The sequence below is a fragment of the Schistocerca americana genome, chromosome 1 (assembly GCF_021461395.2).
Source record: "Schistocerca americana isolate TAMUIC-IGC-003095 chromosome 1, iqSchAmer2.1, whole genome shotgun sequence".
NCBI classification, from domain to species: domain Eukaryota; kingdom Metazoa; phylum Arthropoda; class Insecta; order Orthoptera; family Acrididae; genus Schistocerca; species Schistocerca americana.
The window spans coordinates 515,317,117-515,334,786 of NC_060119.1; the positions used below are offsets into that span (position 1 = coordinate 515,317,117).

Genomic DNA, 17,670 nt, shown 5'->3' on the forward strand with positions numbered 1-17,670 from the left:
CTGGTGTAGCAGCTACATCTGCAACATTTTAGCTGCTGATAAGAACTGCAATTTATTCAAAAAATTAATGATGGGAGGCATTTTTGGTATGGTTTGAGTGCTTAAATTTCACATTTATGCACTTTGAACTTCACGATATGTTCTCTTGTCATGGCTACATCTGCTTATTCGCCAATTTGCTCACTAGGCAGGAAGGGCTCTTATAAGCTGTGTCAAATAACACTTGCAGTGCACCTTTGCATCTAAAATTTTGACAGTGCATTCTTTTGGTGTAATCTTTCAGTGCGAAGAATTTCAGGGTAGGTTTCAACATGTTGGATTGAACCATTCCCTTGTGTGTTACAAAGGTCGTATACATTCTCAGAGTGATCACACAGTAGCACACAATCAACTCTTAATTCCTTGAGCAGGAATGGTTATGAAACATCAAGATATTTTGTCCATATCTGCAGTAATTCCAGTGTTTTCTTTAAGCACAACTGATTTATTTATCTTGGCATTTAATTTTTGTTTATAATTTGCTGATTGTATACTGCTTCTCTCTCACCACTCTGAGAGGACTTTGGCTTTGTATCTCTCTGTCATCTCCCTCAATTAACTCACCCCAGTGTTTCTCAGTCCTCACTTTGACTTGTATGTTCCTGGGGTTAAGTCTTATGCACAGGTTTCAAAAAAATTGTAACAAATGTTTGAGAACCATGCTTTAGAAAGTATAAGCACAATTATACAGATGGTAAATAAATTACTTGGGTGTGCATATATCAATGGTTGCTGTATGTTTGTAGTTGTTGTGTTTATAGTGATTGTAGGTGCTATTAATTTATGCATGTTTATTGGGTAGGCATTTTTTATTTGACACGTATGTTTCTGTTAACTACTCTTTTCCATAAATTTTTCTAAATTACGACATTCTCATACATATTGTATTGACTCTCCGACCCATGTTTCCAGAGTATGTATATGAGCAATGATATTAAGGTCTTATGTTTACAGAATCTTCCATCAGTTCTTGGTAGAACAACATTATAATACATGAAAACCACCAGTTTACTTTTGTTCCACGGTATTACTTTTATTGTGTTAACTGGTTTTCGGCTTACAAGGCCATCTTCAGACATTTACTGAGTAGTGTCACCAAAGAAGTTACAATGTTTGCAAACAATATTGGAAGAGAAATAACACGTCTGGGCTGAAGCAGAAACATACAGTATCATCTTTGACAGTGTGGTGGTAATGCAATGAAAAAATTTTTTACTTTTTCATTGCATTACCACACTCTCAAAGATGTTACTTACCATGTTTCTGCTTCAGCCTAGATGTGTTACTTCTCTTCCAATGTTGTTTTCAAACATTGTAACTTCTTCGGTGACAATACTCAGTAAATGTCTGAAGATGGCCTTGTAAGCCACAAAATGGTTAACACAATGAAAGTAATACTGTGGAACAAAAGCAAACTGGTGCTTTTCATTTATTAAGGTATTATATTGGTGGCATCATCTTTGGTTTTGCCCAACACTTTGAATTTATCCAGTTTCTTTTCCAAGTATTTCAATAATTTTTTTGAGTAATACTGATGTTTAAGATCTATCTGTTTATTTGGTGGGTCTTGTGAATGGGTTCTTATCTGTATATAAATTTCTAGTTTCGTGAGAGTGTTCACAGTAGGACCCTTCTGTGTCATGTAAGGTTTTTATTTATAATTTAGTGACACCCAAGCCCACCACAGAAAAATACAACTAATCAAAGAAACAATATCTAGAAAGAAAATAAAATACATACTAACTGCTTGTATGGGTCCAGTCTCAGACAAAGTTAACATATTATTCAGACCTACAAATATAGAGCTAACTTCCTGGACCACTAACAAACTCAAAGTGAAATTACAATCAGGCAAAAAGCCACCAATTTATGCTAGCCCTGGTCTATACAAAATCACATGTAACAGCTGTAACGATTTATTCACAGGCCAGACCAAAAGAACCTTTTTCACACTGTTTAAAGAATACATAGTGATAACAACCAATTAAAATTTTTTCTCCACCTAAAAGACAGTAGACACAGTTGAACACACATTGCAAGTACTTCATAGAATTCCAAAGACTTCTACCATGAACATTCTCAGGGAACTTGAAATTTATATATATATATATATATATATATATACCGTCGACACACAAGGAACACTGTGTACAAGACTATTGAAAACATTGAATTCACAACATCGGCTGCAGACAAGAAGAAGAACACAGTGAAGAACACTGCTGCAACTGCACTCGTCGACGGTTGACGGACCGTGTGTTTTCTGTGGATGTAGACTTAATTTCAGCATTCGACATTAATGATTCCTTTACTCATGGCAATGGGTGGCTTACAGTAGCCATTGTACGAGGTGGTACAGGAGTTCCTAATGTTCCTGGCCATGAAAGTTTTGTAGACAGAGACAGAGACGCACCTATGCTGAAATTAAGTCTACATCCACAGAAAACACACGGTCCGTCGACGAGTGCAGTTGCAGCAGTGTTCTTCACTGTGTTCTTCTTCTTGTCTGCAGCCGATGTTGTGAATTCAATGTTTTCAATAGTCTTGTACACAGTGTTAGTAATAGTGGATGTCCGGTTCTCAGCTACGCTACAGATCAGTTTATTTATGAAAATACAAAGTACAGTCTCCAACAAATTTTACATATTCACATACACCTTTGCCTTTAATCCAAATAAATACAGACTCATTTACAGATATTTTTCTCTTATTACGGGTATACAAAGACAATGGGGATGGGGACATATACACAGATTTACCAAAGTCTTTATTTGCAAGTTCACCAATATGATAGGTACGGTAGGCAATAATGTCTCTGTCTAATATGTAAAATTATTAACACATACAGTCACTACAAACATAGACTACTACGAACATACAGCAACCGTAGATATATGAGCAATCAAATAATTTATACATCATCTGTATAACAATGCCTATACTTTGTAAACATATGACATCATAGCCAGAAAATTGTCAAATTACATCATAACAAATTAAGTACCACCTTAATTCAGCAAATATAGTTCACAGCTCGTGGTATTGTGGTAGCGTTCTCGCTTCCCGTGCACAGGGTCCCAGGTTTGATTCCTGTCAGGGTCAGGTATTTTCTCTGCCTCGTGATGACTGGGTGTTGTGTGTTCTTCATCATCATTGACTCGCAAGTCGCCGAAGTGGCGTTAACTAAAAAGGACTTGCAATACGGCGGCCGAACTTCCCCCGCATGGGGCCTCCAGGCCAACAATGCCATACTATCATTTCATTTCAGCAAATATAGAACGACAGTGAAAATCATTAGCCAACAATGTCATGTCACTGTCTAGCCAATATATATACATAATGGCAATCCATGCTCCATGTTCTACTAATAACATGAAAATGTATAATGAATATAATTGTGCCCCACATTGTATTGCAAGTCACTTAATAATGGCACTTCAGCTGAGGCAGGTCTGTAGTAAAAAGGAAAGACATAAAAATTAGTATCACACAGCATTGAGTCTGGACATTCATTAAAATGTCACTTGCTGACTTCGACTAGGGGTGCAGGCCCTATGGAACATTAAATGTTTGAATGATTCCTAGGATCAAAACAAAATGTTCCTAAGAGAGCACATTTCCTACAATGTGTCATTATAAAATTACATGCTACAGTATTACGGGAAATACAGTGGCTGTATCATATGAGCAGCTACAAGTTCTCTACCATCAGCAGCAATGTGTACCTGAAAACAATTCAACATTGATCGGTTGAGCCACTCAGTGATCCCTGAATCATGCTCAGCAGTGGCCCAGGCATTATACACTGATCAGCCAGACCATTATGACCACCGACCTACTATTGATATCCAGGCGATAGCAGCATTACCTGGTGAGGCATGACTGCTAGTTGGACACACACAGTGTGCATATAGTATCAGTGGGCGTACTGTCTGTATGCAGAATGGGGAAGATGTGCGGTCTATCTGTGTTTGACCAAGGGCAGATTGTGGTGGCTTGGAGGCTCGACACGAGATCATTTCAGAAGCTGCACAACTTGCAGGTGTTCGAGGAGTGCTGTGGTAAGTGTCTTGAACACATGGCGAAGCCAAGGTGAAACCACGTCTAGACATTTTGGGGTTGAGCGACCACCCCTCATTACAAATGTTGAATGCCATAGGCTGGGCAGACTAGTAAAACAGGACAGATATCGAACTGATTATGGGCAGAAGGCCAGGCACACAAAGTACTGAACGTTGATAGCTGGTCCACAATCTCGTAAAGATGTCCAAACTGAAATCCATTGGGGCTGAGTTATGCATACGCCATATATAGTGGTCAAGTTCTAGGAGACACACCTTCAAGCAATACATGGAGAGTATCCTCAAGAAAGTTAATTATACTGGTTCATTCATTCAATGTGACCGTGTTGGTACAAGGCACAAGAATAGTTTATAAAAAGTACAAGCCCAGTGGACAGGCATAGTCATCACTAAACAGGAGCATAATGTAACATCACCTACTGAGTAAACAATTGAACCTGCTTGTGCTATGCTGTGTCAATCTACTTACTCTGCCCTAGTGACCACCGCTTGGCACCATGTTACCCTACATGCAGTCAGCAGGTGGATCCACTGCTTGGAGTGCCACTCTTGATGAAGTCAGCTGAGTTGAGAGCCGCCAGTAGTGCGATCTGACAAACCTTGTTATCTCTGTCACTTTGCTGTTATTGGCAGAAAAAGATTTTCCCTCTAGATGGATTGGAATTGGCCCAATTTGTGATGGCTGGGAAGTGGATGGGAGAGTTCTACCTCAGATGTCATGGGTTGAGGTTCCTCCATCTCAACATCCCTTGAGGCAAGGTAGGGCACTGGGGAGGAACAACTGAATCTGCCTCTCAGCACAAGAGTGGCATCACAGGGTGAAGTGGAGTTTCTGCGTTGTGCATACCTGTGCATCTGACAAAGCATTCATATATTACAGTTTTTGGATCTGTCTTTGGATGAAGTTCACAGAATTGCACAAAGTTTCAAATTCTCCCAAAAGACTAAAAAACTCTGAAAGCTTGTCACAGATCCTGGAGAATGAGAACTTATTGGGATCACTGAGGGGGTTTAGTTTTCTAAGAAAATTCATTTTGTCTTGAGACAACCAAGACAGAAAGAGCAATTTCTTCTGAAGATCAGGATAGTTTCCCTTGGAAGGAGATCAAATGATGTTGTAGACAGAGCAGTTACATTTCCCAGTTACAAGTACCACTCTGAAATTATGGGACTGGTGAAACCGCAGGTGTTGCCAGAGATGAATCTGCAATCACTGCAGGAAGAAATATGTTACTATCACGTGGGTGTTTGGTGTCCCTCACCTTTAACTGCAAACTTTTGATTTGTTGTTGAAGATGATGTTAGTTCCACTGCTCTTGAGATTTCAGAAGTTACGGTTTTGTTAGGTTCACTTCATAGCACAGAGAAATCACGTCTCTTCACCACTGTTGCGATGTGCATGTCACTTTCATTGAACAAAAGGAACAACAGTTAACACAAAGTACAGAACCAAATCCAGGCCTTGTCGTCAGTAAACAGCATGAGTGCATTTGACCAGCACAATAACCTATGACAAGTTCATGTGTTAGGCAAGACTCACCACTGTTGTGACTTGCACATTACTTTTACTGAACAAAAGGAACAACAATTTACACAAAGTACAAGTATAATGCACAGAATCAAGTCCAGGCATAGTCGTCGGTAAATAGCACGTGTGAATTCAGCCAACACAATAATCTATAGCAATTTCATGGCTTGGGCAAGACTCACCATCAGTGATGTGGCTGGACTTTAATGTAATAACGTCCAGCGTGCAACTACAAAAATCTGTTTGTGCTTCACTGTACTGCTCAGGAGACACTGGATGGGCCAGATGACCCTACAAGGAGCAAGTGTTTTTCCCACTGTCTGGAGCACTGCTCTTGGACTAAGTCAATGGAGCAGACTGGTGGTGGTGGTGGTGTAACTGACAAACCTTGTGATCCACATTGCTATCAGCATCATTGCAACACAATAATAAAGTGATCACGAATATTTCCACAACACACTTTCAATCTAAATTAGTTTTGATGATTAGTTAAGATTGTATCATGGGGATTATCTTTTGCCCAATAGCAACGTTTGTCTTTGTATTGTATCTAAGTTATGCCTCATCTGAGAACAAAATTGCTATCACAGATGACAGTATGGTAGAATGCATGTGAAGTTTCCACCAACAGAATTCTGCTTATGGATGGTAATGAGCCACGGTCAGTCCGCTCGTTACCTTAAGTACTCTTTACAGGTAGTATGGGTATAAGACATAAACATGTAAAATGCAGCACACAGAAATGTGACTGTTTTCACAGCCTGTTTGTCTTTGATTTGTGTCTGGATCATTTTCCACACGTTTTTCAATGGCAGGTGTTCACACACATACATATCAGTTGCAGTGGACTGCTTCATTCACGTGGCAATACAGTGCTGCAAATACCCTGAATGTCGTCCGTTGCATGTGTTGAAAATTCTTCTGATGCAGATGTACTTCTTCACACTCATCACCATTGGCAGGACTATGCATGAATACATACTCACAAGCCACAAATACATACTCGCAAACATGGCAAAGGGTATCTCGTACCAATAATCTATTAGTGTTTCCCTGTACTATTTCATTTGCTGATAGAGCAAGATATAAATAAATGCCTATATTCCTCTGCATACGCCCTAATCTTTCTCATCCTGTTCTCGTTATCTCCACATGAGATACATGGTGTAGCAGCAGAACGACCACTTGGTCTTCCTTGACTGCAGGTTCTCTAAATTTACCCGAAACGTGATTCGCTAGGACTACATTGTCTTTTTTCCAGAGATCCCCATTTGAGTTCCCAGAGCATTTCCTGTTACACTTTCATAGGGGCTGTACCACCTTGTTATAATTCTACTAGCATATCTCTGAATCCATTCAGTGTCTAATGTCATCCCTACTTGACAAGGATTCCAAGTACGGGACCCATACTCTGAATCTGGTCGCACTAGCATCTCGATTGTAATTTTGTTTACGGATGTAGGTCCTCCATTTGTCTACACGAACAGTGCTTCTACACATTCATCCCATTTCAATCCACTTGTTAGTATTACTCCTAAATACTTACACAATGTGATGTGCTCAAGGTGTTCACCAACAATACTGTAATAGGATGTTATCAAGTTATTTTTCTTAGTTATATGCATTATTGTTAATTTATTGAGTTTTTTTTAAAAAGAACGCTTGGCTATAGACTGTATGATACGAAAAAGAGGAGTATAACAGTCAGACAAGAACTAAGAGTTAAAAACATAACTGAACAGATCAAGGAGTATAGAAATAAATAGGGAGATCATGTCACAAGAATGAATTAAAATAGTAATCAGTTATTGACCAATTGGTAAAAGCCCAGTTAGCAGACCAAGAAATAGCTGGAGAGACCAATTAACAATTAACCACAGACAACAGAGCACCTAACAATGGAAAGATTCCTAACACTTGAAGGTAGAAGAAGAAAAGAAGAATATTTTTCATGTATCCACATTTAAAGAAAATTGTCATTTGTGACACAAAATTAATTTTGTACAAGTATTTCCGTATGTCCTCACAATCACCTGGTGATGATACTTTCCTGTATAAAACAGGATCATCAGTGAACAATATTATAGTGCTGCTGCTCCTTTTGATAAAATGTTTATGCATATTGAGAACATTCAAGATCCTATTACACTTGCTTGGGCACACCCCACTTTACTTTCATTTCTGTTCAACATTTGCAGTCCAGTATAAAATACTGTATCCTATTAAACAGTCAAACATTCAACAAACCAATCACGTATCTGCAAAGTTATTCCATTTGAATGTATTTTGGCTTGTATTCAAAAAAGGTGTAAGATGGAAGCTACCTGTTTACCTGTGTCTACTGCTCGCAAGAAATCATATATGAATGAATAAAGAGTGGTTTTTCTTGGATCTTTACTTGTTCTTTGAAAGTAATTTGTTTTCCTCCAGGCACATTATAGCATTTGAGTTAGGTATTATGTCATAGGATCCTGCAACAGACTGACATATTGGTCTGTGATGCCTTGGTTTGAATAATACACCACATCTCACAACAACAACCTAGTTGCCCTATTGCACTGTTCACTACTCACCCTCCTAGCAGAACCATGTAATTGCCCTTGTAACAGCAAAATATGAAAACAATATGTAGCACATTGTTTACCACCTTTTTCTTCGCGCACGGGGTGGCTGTGTGGTCTAGGGTGCCTTGCCACAGTTTGCTCAGCTCCCCCCTGTCAGAGGTTCGATTCCTCCCTTGGGCATGGGTGTGTGTGTTGTTCTTAGCGTAAGTTAAATTAAATAGTGTATAAGCCTAGGGACTAACGACCTCAGCAGTTTGATCTCACAGGAACTTACCACAAATTTCCAATTTCTTTTTCTTGCTATCCCTATTCAGGAGGAGGAGGAGATTAGTGTTTAACATCCTGTCGACAATGATGTCATTAGAGACGGAGCACGAGCTCAAATTAGGGTAGAAAAGACAAGGAAATCAGCCGTGCCCTTTCACAGGAACCATCCCAGCATTTGCCTGAAGTGATGTAGGGAAATCATGGAAAACCTAAATCAGGATGACCGGATGTGGGTATCCCTATTCAGAGTGATATCGTGAACTTTTCATTTGACATATCTTTTGATATGTTAAAGATAAAATTTGTTTTCATATTGATGACCAGTTCCAAGCAGCTTATAAAAGGAATCGACTGTATTTTTTAAATAGAAATATGCTCTTTTTTGGGATCATAATATAAGTTCTTGTTGAGACAATAAAACGACTTCATAGCTCTGAAACTGAGATAACTCTGGTGAGTTGCTGAATCCTGTAGAGTACCTGTCAAGGTGAAGTCGATTATCAGTGTCTTTGACAAATTCAAAGACATTTGAGATGACATTTTCAGTTCTTCGCTTTGTGCAGGTATGGAAACAAAAAGATGGTGCACTGTTCAGTATGATTTTTTTTTTCAGATTTCTCAAATTGTATCATTAAACTAGCAACTGAGGGCAAGACAGGTCAATAGTTTATGAAAAAAATTCATTTTCAGTATAAAAATAAATGTGTAATTTCTTCACTTACATGTTGCAGAATCCCCAGCAATTCTTGTTTTACCACCTATCAATTATCAATAGCCCCAAGATAATCACATTACTCCATAGACAAAATCTACAGTTAGTTACTTGTATATTGTGGTGGATAAGGAAATTTCACATATTAATGATACGGCAAAATAATCTCCCCTTTGCGAGCTGTCATTTGTCAAAAACTCTTTCTGAATTCTCAAATCATCTATGAGATACAAGGGATATTGCGAACATATCATTCATACTACGTCATTTGAGTGGCGAGAGTGGAAGTGAGTGCTATATACAGGGTGAGTCACGAGGTTTTCCCCCGGTTGCTGGAGGTTATTTCTTAGGTTATTTGGAACAAAAGATGTAAATACAGTAATGTGATCAAATCTATAATTAAGGAGCTACAACAGAGTTCTCAAACATGCCACGGTGTATGGAGTGTTCCACTTGTGTTCACAGGACACACGTTCAGTCTTAGACAGGTGCAACCAGTGATACGTTTGCATAACAACCACGTTGTTGATACTGCAGTCACTGTTTACTGTTATTGTCTCCTGTATGCAGTACACTTTGCCATGCCGTACAAGTTTTCATCACAGGAGTATGGAGAGATGGTGTACATTTTGGGCTTCTGTGATGGTAATGCAAAAGCTGCTGTTGTCGATTATCACCTTCGGTATCCTAATTGTAGGATTCCGAATGCCAAAACATTTAGTGGAACATATCGAGCATTGCTAGAAACTAGTACTCTTCCCAGTATTCATACTCACTCTGAAAGACAATCATGACATTCAAGAAGAGGAAAACATTCTTAATTCAGTAGAGTGCAGTCCTCATTCAAGTACAAGATGCCTAGCTACCCAATTGAACATTTCACAACCTATGGTATGTAGGATTCTTCATGAGAATAGACTGTATTCTTTTCACGTGCAGGAAGTTCACCATTCAGAGCCACATGATTGAGCCAACCGTTCGCACTTTTGTAACTGGTTAAATGGAAATTGGGAGCTCTATCGCTTCATAATGTTCAGTGATGGGGCAACCTTTACAAGAGATGTCATCAAAAACATGCATAACATGCATGAGCCAACCATTTGCACTTTTGTAACTGGTTAAATGGAAATTGGCAGCTCTATCACTTCATAATGTTCAGTGATGGGGCAACCTTTACAAGAGATGTCATCAACAACATGCATAACATGCATGTTTGGGCAGACGGAAATCCCCATGCCACAGTAGTATCTCAAAGCAGATTCATTATAAATGTCTGGTGTGGTGTTGTATGTGATCAGTTACTGGGGCCGTATATTTTCCCGGGAAATTTAAATGGTCAGATGTACGCTAACTTTTTACGAGAAGACTTACCGCAGCTTCTTGAAGATGTTCCTCTGGAAACAAGGCGGCACATGTACATCCAACATGACGGGACACCTGCACGCTTCCACCATGTGGTAACAGCTTATCTTAATCAGCAATTCCCACATCGATGGACAGGTCACGTGGGCCCTATCAACTGGCCTGCTAGATCCCCAGATTTAACATCCTTAGATTATTGCACCTGGGGGTAGATGAAGTGAAATGAAATGTCATGTGGCTAGGGCCTCCTGTCAGATAGACCATTTGCTTGATGCAAGTCTTTTGACTTGATGCCACTTTGGCAACTTGTGTGTTGATGGAGATGAGATGATGATGATGATTAGGACAACACAACACCCCTGAGGGCAGAAAATCTCAAACCCAGCCGGAAACCGAACCCGGGCCCTGTGGCATGACATTCCGTCATGCTGACCACTCAGCTACCGGGGCGGACTAGGGATGGATGAAAGATATAGTGTACGAAGTTAAGGTGGAAACATGAGAAGAATTGATACAATCCATTCTCGATACTGCAACATCAATAAGGAATGAGCATTTGAAACTTCGATATGTTACTCGCGCAGTTCACTTCCATGCGAATCTTTGCCTTCAAATGCAGGGAGGAAATTTTGAACACTTCCTTTACATCCACTCTCAATGCAAGACATCGCTACAGAATTGTTTAAATTAATGATTATGTCCATTTTTGATAGTGAGATCCTACAATAAAAGTTTTTTTCTGTTACTATAGCTCCTTAATTATGAACCTGATCCCATTACTTTATTTATATTTTTTTTTTTCCAAATAACGTAAGGAATACCCACTAGAAACCGGGGGAAAACATCGTGACTCGCCTTGTATACAATCAATTTCCTCAAGATTGGAGATATATGTGAATCTCCTCTCACGTTTAAACAAAAATTTGAAAAATTCTATATATTAGCTACATTTTGTACGAAGCAACTTATGACCTAAAATTCTCCAAACTTAACTTACACTCATAGCAACTCATTTTTTAATTATAAGTCATTCGAATGTTATATGTTGGGTTACTTAATTTCATATCACAATAACGACATCCGTCAAAACAATGAAGCTTTAGAATAAAACCACTAGATATGAAACTCAATCATTTTACTAAAAAGTTTCTTTATAATTATTTGAGGGCAGCAGAGCAGCTGGTGGTTGTGTGGGACCCGTGTTTTGTGTTATGCACTAACCAGTATTGCTTATTCAAGGCAGGCTGTCACAGGATGGTAGGTCAGGTCAGGTCAGGTCCAGTACTGAGGAAACTGAATAATTTTTTATTTTGTCCATGTCAGTTGCATTTATATAAAATTCAGTTGTAGTGGTTAACGGTTTTGGGCTGACGTGCCCATTTTCAACCTACACACCTGAAAATTACAAAGTACATGCCTTACAACAATGTGTACAAACAGTATTATGTCCATATTATAGGTACTCATATGCTTACAGCCATACCCTGCATTAACTGTAATTATTCATACAATATGGTGACAAAAGGCACAGCAAAGTATACTGTGGGCAACAACTACTTTCATTGATCTTAGACTATGTGTCTGCTGCTACTGACTGACATTACCAAACTGACAAGTATTACCTACAGTTGTCAACAGGACACCTTTATAGGTGTCGCCCTCTATATATGTGCATGTGCCTGTATATTAGTTTTCTTTGGTTCTGCCACAACAGTTGTCTTTTTATTTATAAGATTTTAAAAGTAAAGAAATATCGAATTTAAGTTACAGATAATGTCGACACTTTTGTTTTACAGAATAGCATGGCATCCAAATGAAAATAAAAATTTTACATTACAGGAAATGTCAACAATTTTTTTACAAAATAATGTAGTGTCCAAAAGGAACATACAAAACCAGAAGGCGACAACACAGTGCACCCTCCTCTATACAACCCTGTATTTTTGTAGCACAGTGCATTACCAAGCATTACTACCTTATATACAGGAAATCAGTGCCAAAGAAACTGATACAGGCATCGTATTCAAATACAGAGATATGTAAACAGGCAGAATACAGTGCTGCAGTCGGCAACGCCTATACCGAGATACGTAAACAGACAGAATATGGCGTTGCAGTCGGCAATACCTTTATAAGACAACAAGGGTCTGGTGCAATTGTTAGATAGGTTACTATTGCTTGCGACAATGGCAAGTTATCAAGATTAAAGTGAGTTTGAATGTGGTGTTGTAGTCATCGCACAAGCGATGGAACATAGCATCTCCGAGGTAGCGATGAAGTTGAGATTTGCCAGTACAACCATTTCACAAGTGTACCATAAATATCAGGAATCCAGTAAAACATCAAATCTGCGACATTGCTGTGGCCAAAATGATCCTACAAGAATGGGACCAACGGCAACTGAAGAGCATTGTTCAACATGACAGAAAAGCAACCCTTCCACAGATTGCTGCAGATTTCAGTGTTGGGCCATCAACAAGTGTCAGTATGTGAACTATTCAGTAAAACACCATCAATATGGACTTTCAGAGCCCAAGGCCCACTCATGTACCCTTGATGACTGCACAACACCAAGCTTTATGCCTCACCTGGGCCCGTCAACACTGACATTGGACTGTTGATGAATGGAAACATGTTGCCTGGTTGGACGAGTCTTGTTTCAAATTGTATCGAGTAGATGGGCGTGTACAGATGTGGAGACAACCTCATGAATCCATGGACACTGCATGTCAGCAGGGGACTGTCAAGTTGATGGAAGCTCTGTTATGGTGTGGGGCGTGTGCAGTTGGAGTGATATGGGACCCCTGATACGTCTAGACATGACTCGCAGGTGACACATACGTAAGCATCCTGTCTGATCGCCTGCATCCATTCATGTCAAGTGTGTATTCCAATGAACTTTCAGAAAGTCCAGCAGGAGAATGCAACACCCCACACATCCAGAATTGCAACGGAGTGGATCAGGAACACTCTTCTGAGTTTAAATACTTCCGCTAGCCACCAAACTCCCCAGACTTGAAATTATTGAGCATATCTGGTATGCCTTGCAGCATGCTGTTCAAAAAGAGATCTCCACGTCCTCATACTCTTATGGATTAGTGGACAGCCCTGCAGACTTCATGGTGTCAGTTCCCTCCAGCATTACTTCAGACATTAGTCGGGTCCCTGCCACATAGTTTTGTGGCACTTAAGATTTTTATGTCACTGCAACTAAGACAGGCAAAATAAAAAAAAAATGTCCAATTCACTAATCAGTATTGTCTATGAGACCCTGCCTTCCAGCTGGTGATGACACATGCCAGCAGGACTCCTGATTGTCAGTGCAATTAGCATTCAGTGAAACCTATATGGAAAATAGCACTGGTGCTATCATGGAAGACATCAAATTTCCCTGTTCTTGGAAGGCTTTGCAGGAGTCACCTCGCAAATTTACTGTGCATCCTACTCCATGTGACACAGTCTTCTCAAAGAAGTGCCCTCTACAACTTTTAATCTCTTTTCTGCTATTGTAATTTTCCAACTGCAAAATAGTGGAGTGAAATGAAAAGGATTGGAATATAACAGAACTTCTCTATACATTTCTTTCATCTCTCAAAAATATTTTATGCAGATGTTGACTATTGTAACATGATTTGCTTCAGTAGGAAGTACATGTTATAAATACCAGAATGTTGTCGAGGAGACAGCCATTTACAGGAGAATTAATGGCTTTCATAGGCATAATCAAGAGCGAGTTCTATATTACAAATGATGGTGGAATTGCCATTACTGTGTGTGTGTGTGTGTGTGTGTGTGTGTGTGTGTGTGTGTGTGTGTGTGTGTGTGTGTGTGCGCGCGCGCGCACAGTAGCTGTGATTATAATTTTAAGAGAACTACAGCACATAAGCACAAAACTGAAGGACTGGTAAATATATTTGTTTCAAACTGCCCCCACATGCACAAGCACACTCACACACAAACACGTACACATGCATGTGCGCGCGCTCGCGCGCCCACACACACACACACACACACACACACACACACACACACACACACACAATGATATTCTTATGTGATTCATTGTTTTTCTGTAATAGCAATGTAATGTATGTTCACAACTAAAATGAGCTATTTAATTAATTCTGTGTCCTATAAAAATTCAACCAATTTTTTATGTATTACAGAACCCGTCTTAGATGTTGGGGCCTGTTCTGATGGATCAGGAAATTCATTAGGACGTTCTCCATTTGCTAAACAGCGCAGTTTCAAGTGCATTAGCAAGAGCAACAAATCAGGCAATATTGTTGATACACCAAAGTGAGGCAGGCTGCCTCTGAAGGAGAAAGAATCCAAGAGTAATACATCAGCAATCTCATCAGGAATGTGCAGTTGTATCCATTACTGTTGCCTTTAGTCACATTTTAGAATGGCATCAGCTTTTTAAAGATGGGAAGAGTAGGCAGTTATTTGTGTTTATTCTTATTTTATATTAGGAATTATTAGGAATTCATGAAATAGACTTGCTTGTTTCGATGTGGTGCTGAAGACCTAATATATTAAAATACTGATAAAATGTCATTCACAGATATATAATGACATTGACTGAACTGTACCTGAAGATGGATATGTAGATATTTTTAATACGGGTTCAAAGTATGAAAAATTCATAAAACTGATCTGTTTTAGAAATGACTGAACTTTTGCATGACAAACTTTTTTTAATGTATAAAATTTGTTATTGTGTATTATTAGTAGCTTATTTTACTGTTATCAATTGATATATACTTTTGATCAGAAAGCTTTTATTATGTAAATAATGTCTTAATACACCATTCCACATGGCTATAATTATGCCTTACCTCAAAATGCAATAGAGGCTTCTGCAAATCTGATTATATATACATTTTATAAACAGTTTTTTTCAAAGTTAAGTGTACAGAAATGAATATGGTGCTAGTTGTAAATTAATTGTCACAATGTTTACGCTGCTACAACATTCCTACACAAATTATTGTACATTTTGTAAATTATTCATTGTGTTCCACAAACAGTGGACAGAGCCTATAGAAAACACCAGTTTTATTAAAGAACAATATATATATACTTATATATACACAGATGAGAGTAAGACTATTTCACTAAACAACGATTTAAGTGTTCAGTCACTAATATCCTCTTCATCACTGAAGTAGGTACTAGGCTTTATCCTCTTTCGGCGAGCTGTAGTCTCAGTCGGAATTGTGGAATTATCTTCTTGAATCATTTTTCTTTGCTGGTACAAATATTGATTGTATGTAATTAACTGAGGCTGACAATAAATATTGTACATAGAAATACACACAATGCCTTTCATTATTGCCAAATTTTAAAACTTCAGAACTGACAGAGTTGATTATGATTTGCTAATTAGAATAAAAGAGTCTCCAATTCTCTACAGTTTACAGTGTTAGTTATGAAGAGATGCTCATGTTTGTATAAGTGAAGGCAAAAATTACTGCTTGTATTATCTGACACATGCCATGTTCATGGACTACAGTAGAACTTCTATTATCCGGATGACTCAGGACCAGACCCAATCTGGATAATTGAGTAAACTGTGAAAACTAATCATTTCTTAAAACTAAATTTGTGTATACATACTATTGTAATATTAATTTCATGACTAAAAACAATTTTTTTTAGGTTTTGTAAAATACTTAAGTACAGTGTCAATTCTTGAGAGGTCGGTCACAGTCCATTGTTTTGCTGTATTCAATTGTTTTCATGCAGCCAAGCCTTGCATCTGCTTGACAGCGAGCAGGCTGTATATGGTCACACTTAGGCTGCTGCTTCATCCAGGCTGCTACTGACTATCAATTTCTTATCTCACACTCTGAATGATTTCATCATCACTGAGAATTTGGAATCCAGGGCCCTAAGAATCGCAAGCAAGCCACCTATATTCTATGCACTGCAGTTGGAATGCCCAGGAATTTTCAAAAAGATCTCTCTTGTGTTCTCAGGTATATTTCATCCTCTGCCACTTCTCTTTCTTCCTCTTCCTTTTCATGCTGCTTCTTTTTATCTTTGTCTTTTTGTATCTCATCCTTCATTAAAATGCCTTTCAGTTTATTCCAAGTTCTTTTTAATGTGGCTGTCTATGCCAAATTCCATGCTTCCACCATTCCACCACCATGTAAGAGCAGTCTTTGATATTCAATTTTTGGTGATGAGCCACAATGTCTTCTTTATTTCCGTCTTTTATCTGAAGCTTCCCCAACGATTGCCTTCTGTAATGTCACTTTATAGTTTCAACAATCAATTTGTCCACTGGCTGCAGTAAGCTCATTACCTTTGGTGGCAGGAAGAGTGTTTTGAAACATCCATCTTCTCTATCAAGAAGGCTTTCAGTGGGGTGCATGGGTGCAATGTCCAGTATTAACATCATCTTACTGCCTTCTTTCCCTCTGCCTTTCAGTGTTTCTTTTTACTCCAGGTGTGAAAATTGAACCATACCATTTGCAAAATAAAGTAGCACTCATTCAGACCTTTGGTTGATTCTTGCAGAAGATGGGAAGCTTTTGAACATTTTCGAAAACCCGAGCATTTTCGATTTTCCTAACAACAGGTGGAGTATTCCGTCATTTCCTGTAGAGTTAGCACAGTTCATCACTGTAAGAAAGTCATTACTAATCTTGTGGCTGGGAGTGCTAGTTTCCCTTTTAGAAGCTTAAGTTATTTCAAGCAAACTGTTCTAAGTAAGGTGTGTCTCATCTTTTATTTAAAAATTGTTGGTCATAAGATCCTACTTCAGTTTTCAATTTTTCAATAAAATTTTCTGCTGCTTTTTGGTCTGCTGATAGTTTTTCACCATTTAAATCCAACTCATGTACACTTGCCTTGGGATTCTGTACCCAGCCACTGCTCACCTTAAACAAAGACAAATTGTCCCTTTTTTAGCTAAAAGTTTCACTTTTTTGCAAACAATTGGCCCTGAAAGAAGATTTTTCAATGCTCTGCTGCAAAAACCACTTGAATAAGGCCTCTTCAAGCTCTTTGTTTTCCGCTGTTTTTATAGCTTTTCTTGACAAACTCTCATCTTCATTCTCAAGGACAGACACAAAGTTTAAAACTGAGTAGGAGTTTTTTTGGTTG

General features: G+C 38.6%; 2 protein-coding genes across 4 annotated transcripts in view; one reads left to right on the top strand and one right to left on the bottom strand.

Moving 5' to 3' along the window:
* Window positions 1–15,874, top strand: part of LOC124605129 (neurofibromin) — a 459,490-nt gene extending 443,616 nt beyond the window's left edge. The window contains exon 53 of the mRNA XM_047136614.1: window positions 14,721–15,874. Coding sequence (XP_046992570.1) covers window positions 14,721–14,857 — 137 coding nt within the window. The 3' untranslated portion in view covers window positions 14,858–15,874. The remainder of the gene's footprint in view (window positions 1–14,720) is intronic.
* The window catches only part of LOC124605149 (zinc finger CCHC-type and RNA-binding motif-containing protein 1-like), an 82,514-nt gene continuing 80,193 nt past the window's right edge, over window positions 15,350–17,670 (bottom strand). Inside the window, exon 5 of one of the 3 annotated variants that reach the window (XM_047136632.1) lies at window positions 15,350–15,808. In XM_047136632.1, the coding sequence (XP_046992588.1) occupies window positions 15,695–15,808 (114 nt within the window). In that variant the 3' untranslated portion in view covers window positions 15,350–15,694. The remainder of the gene's footprint in view (window positions 15,809–17,670) is intronic. The other 2 variants (XM_047136640.1, XM_047136648.1) reach the window with 2 other exon arrangements.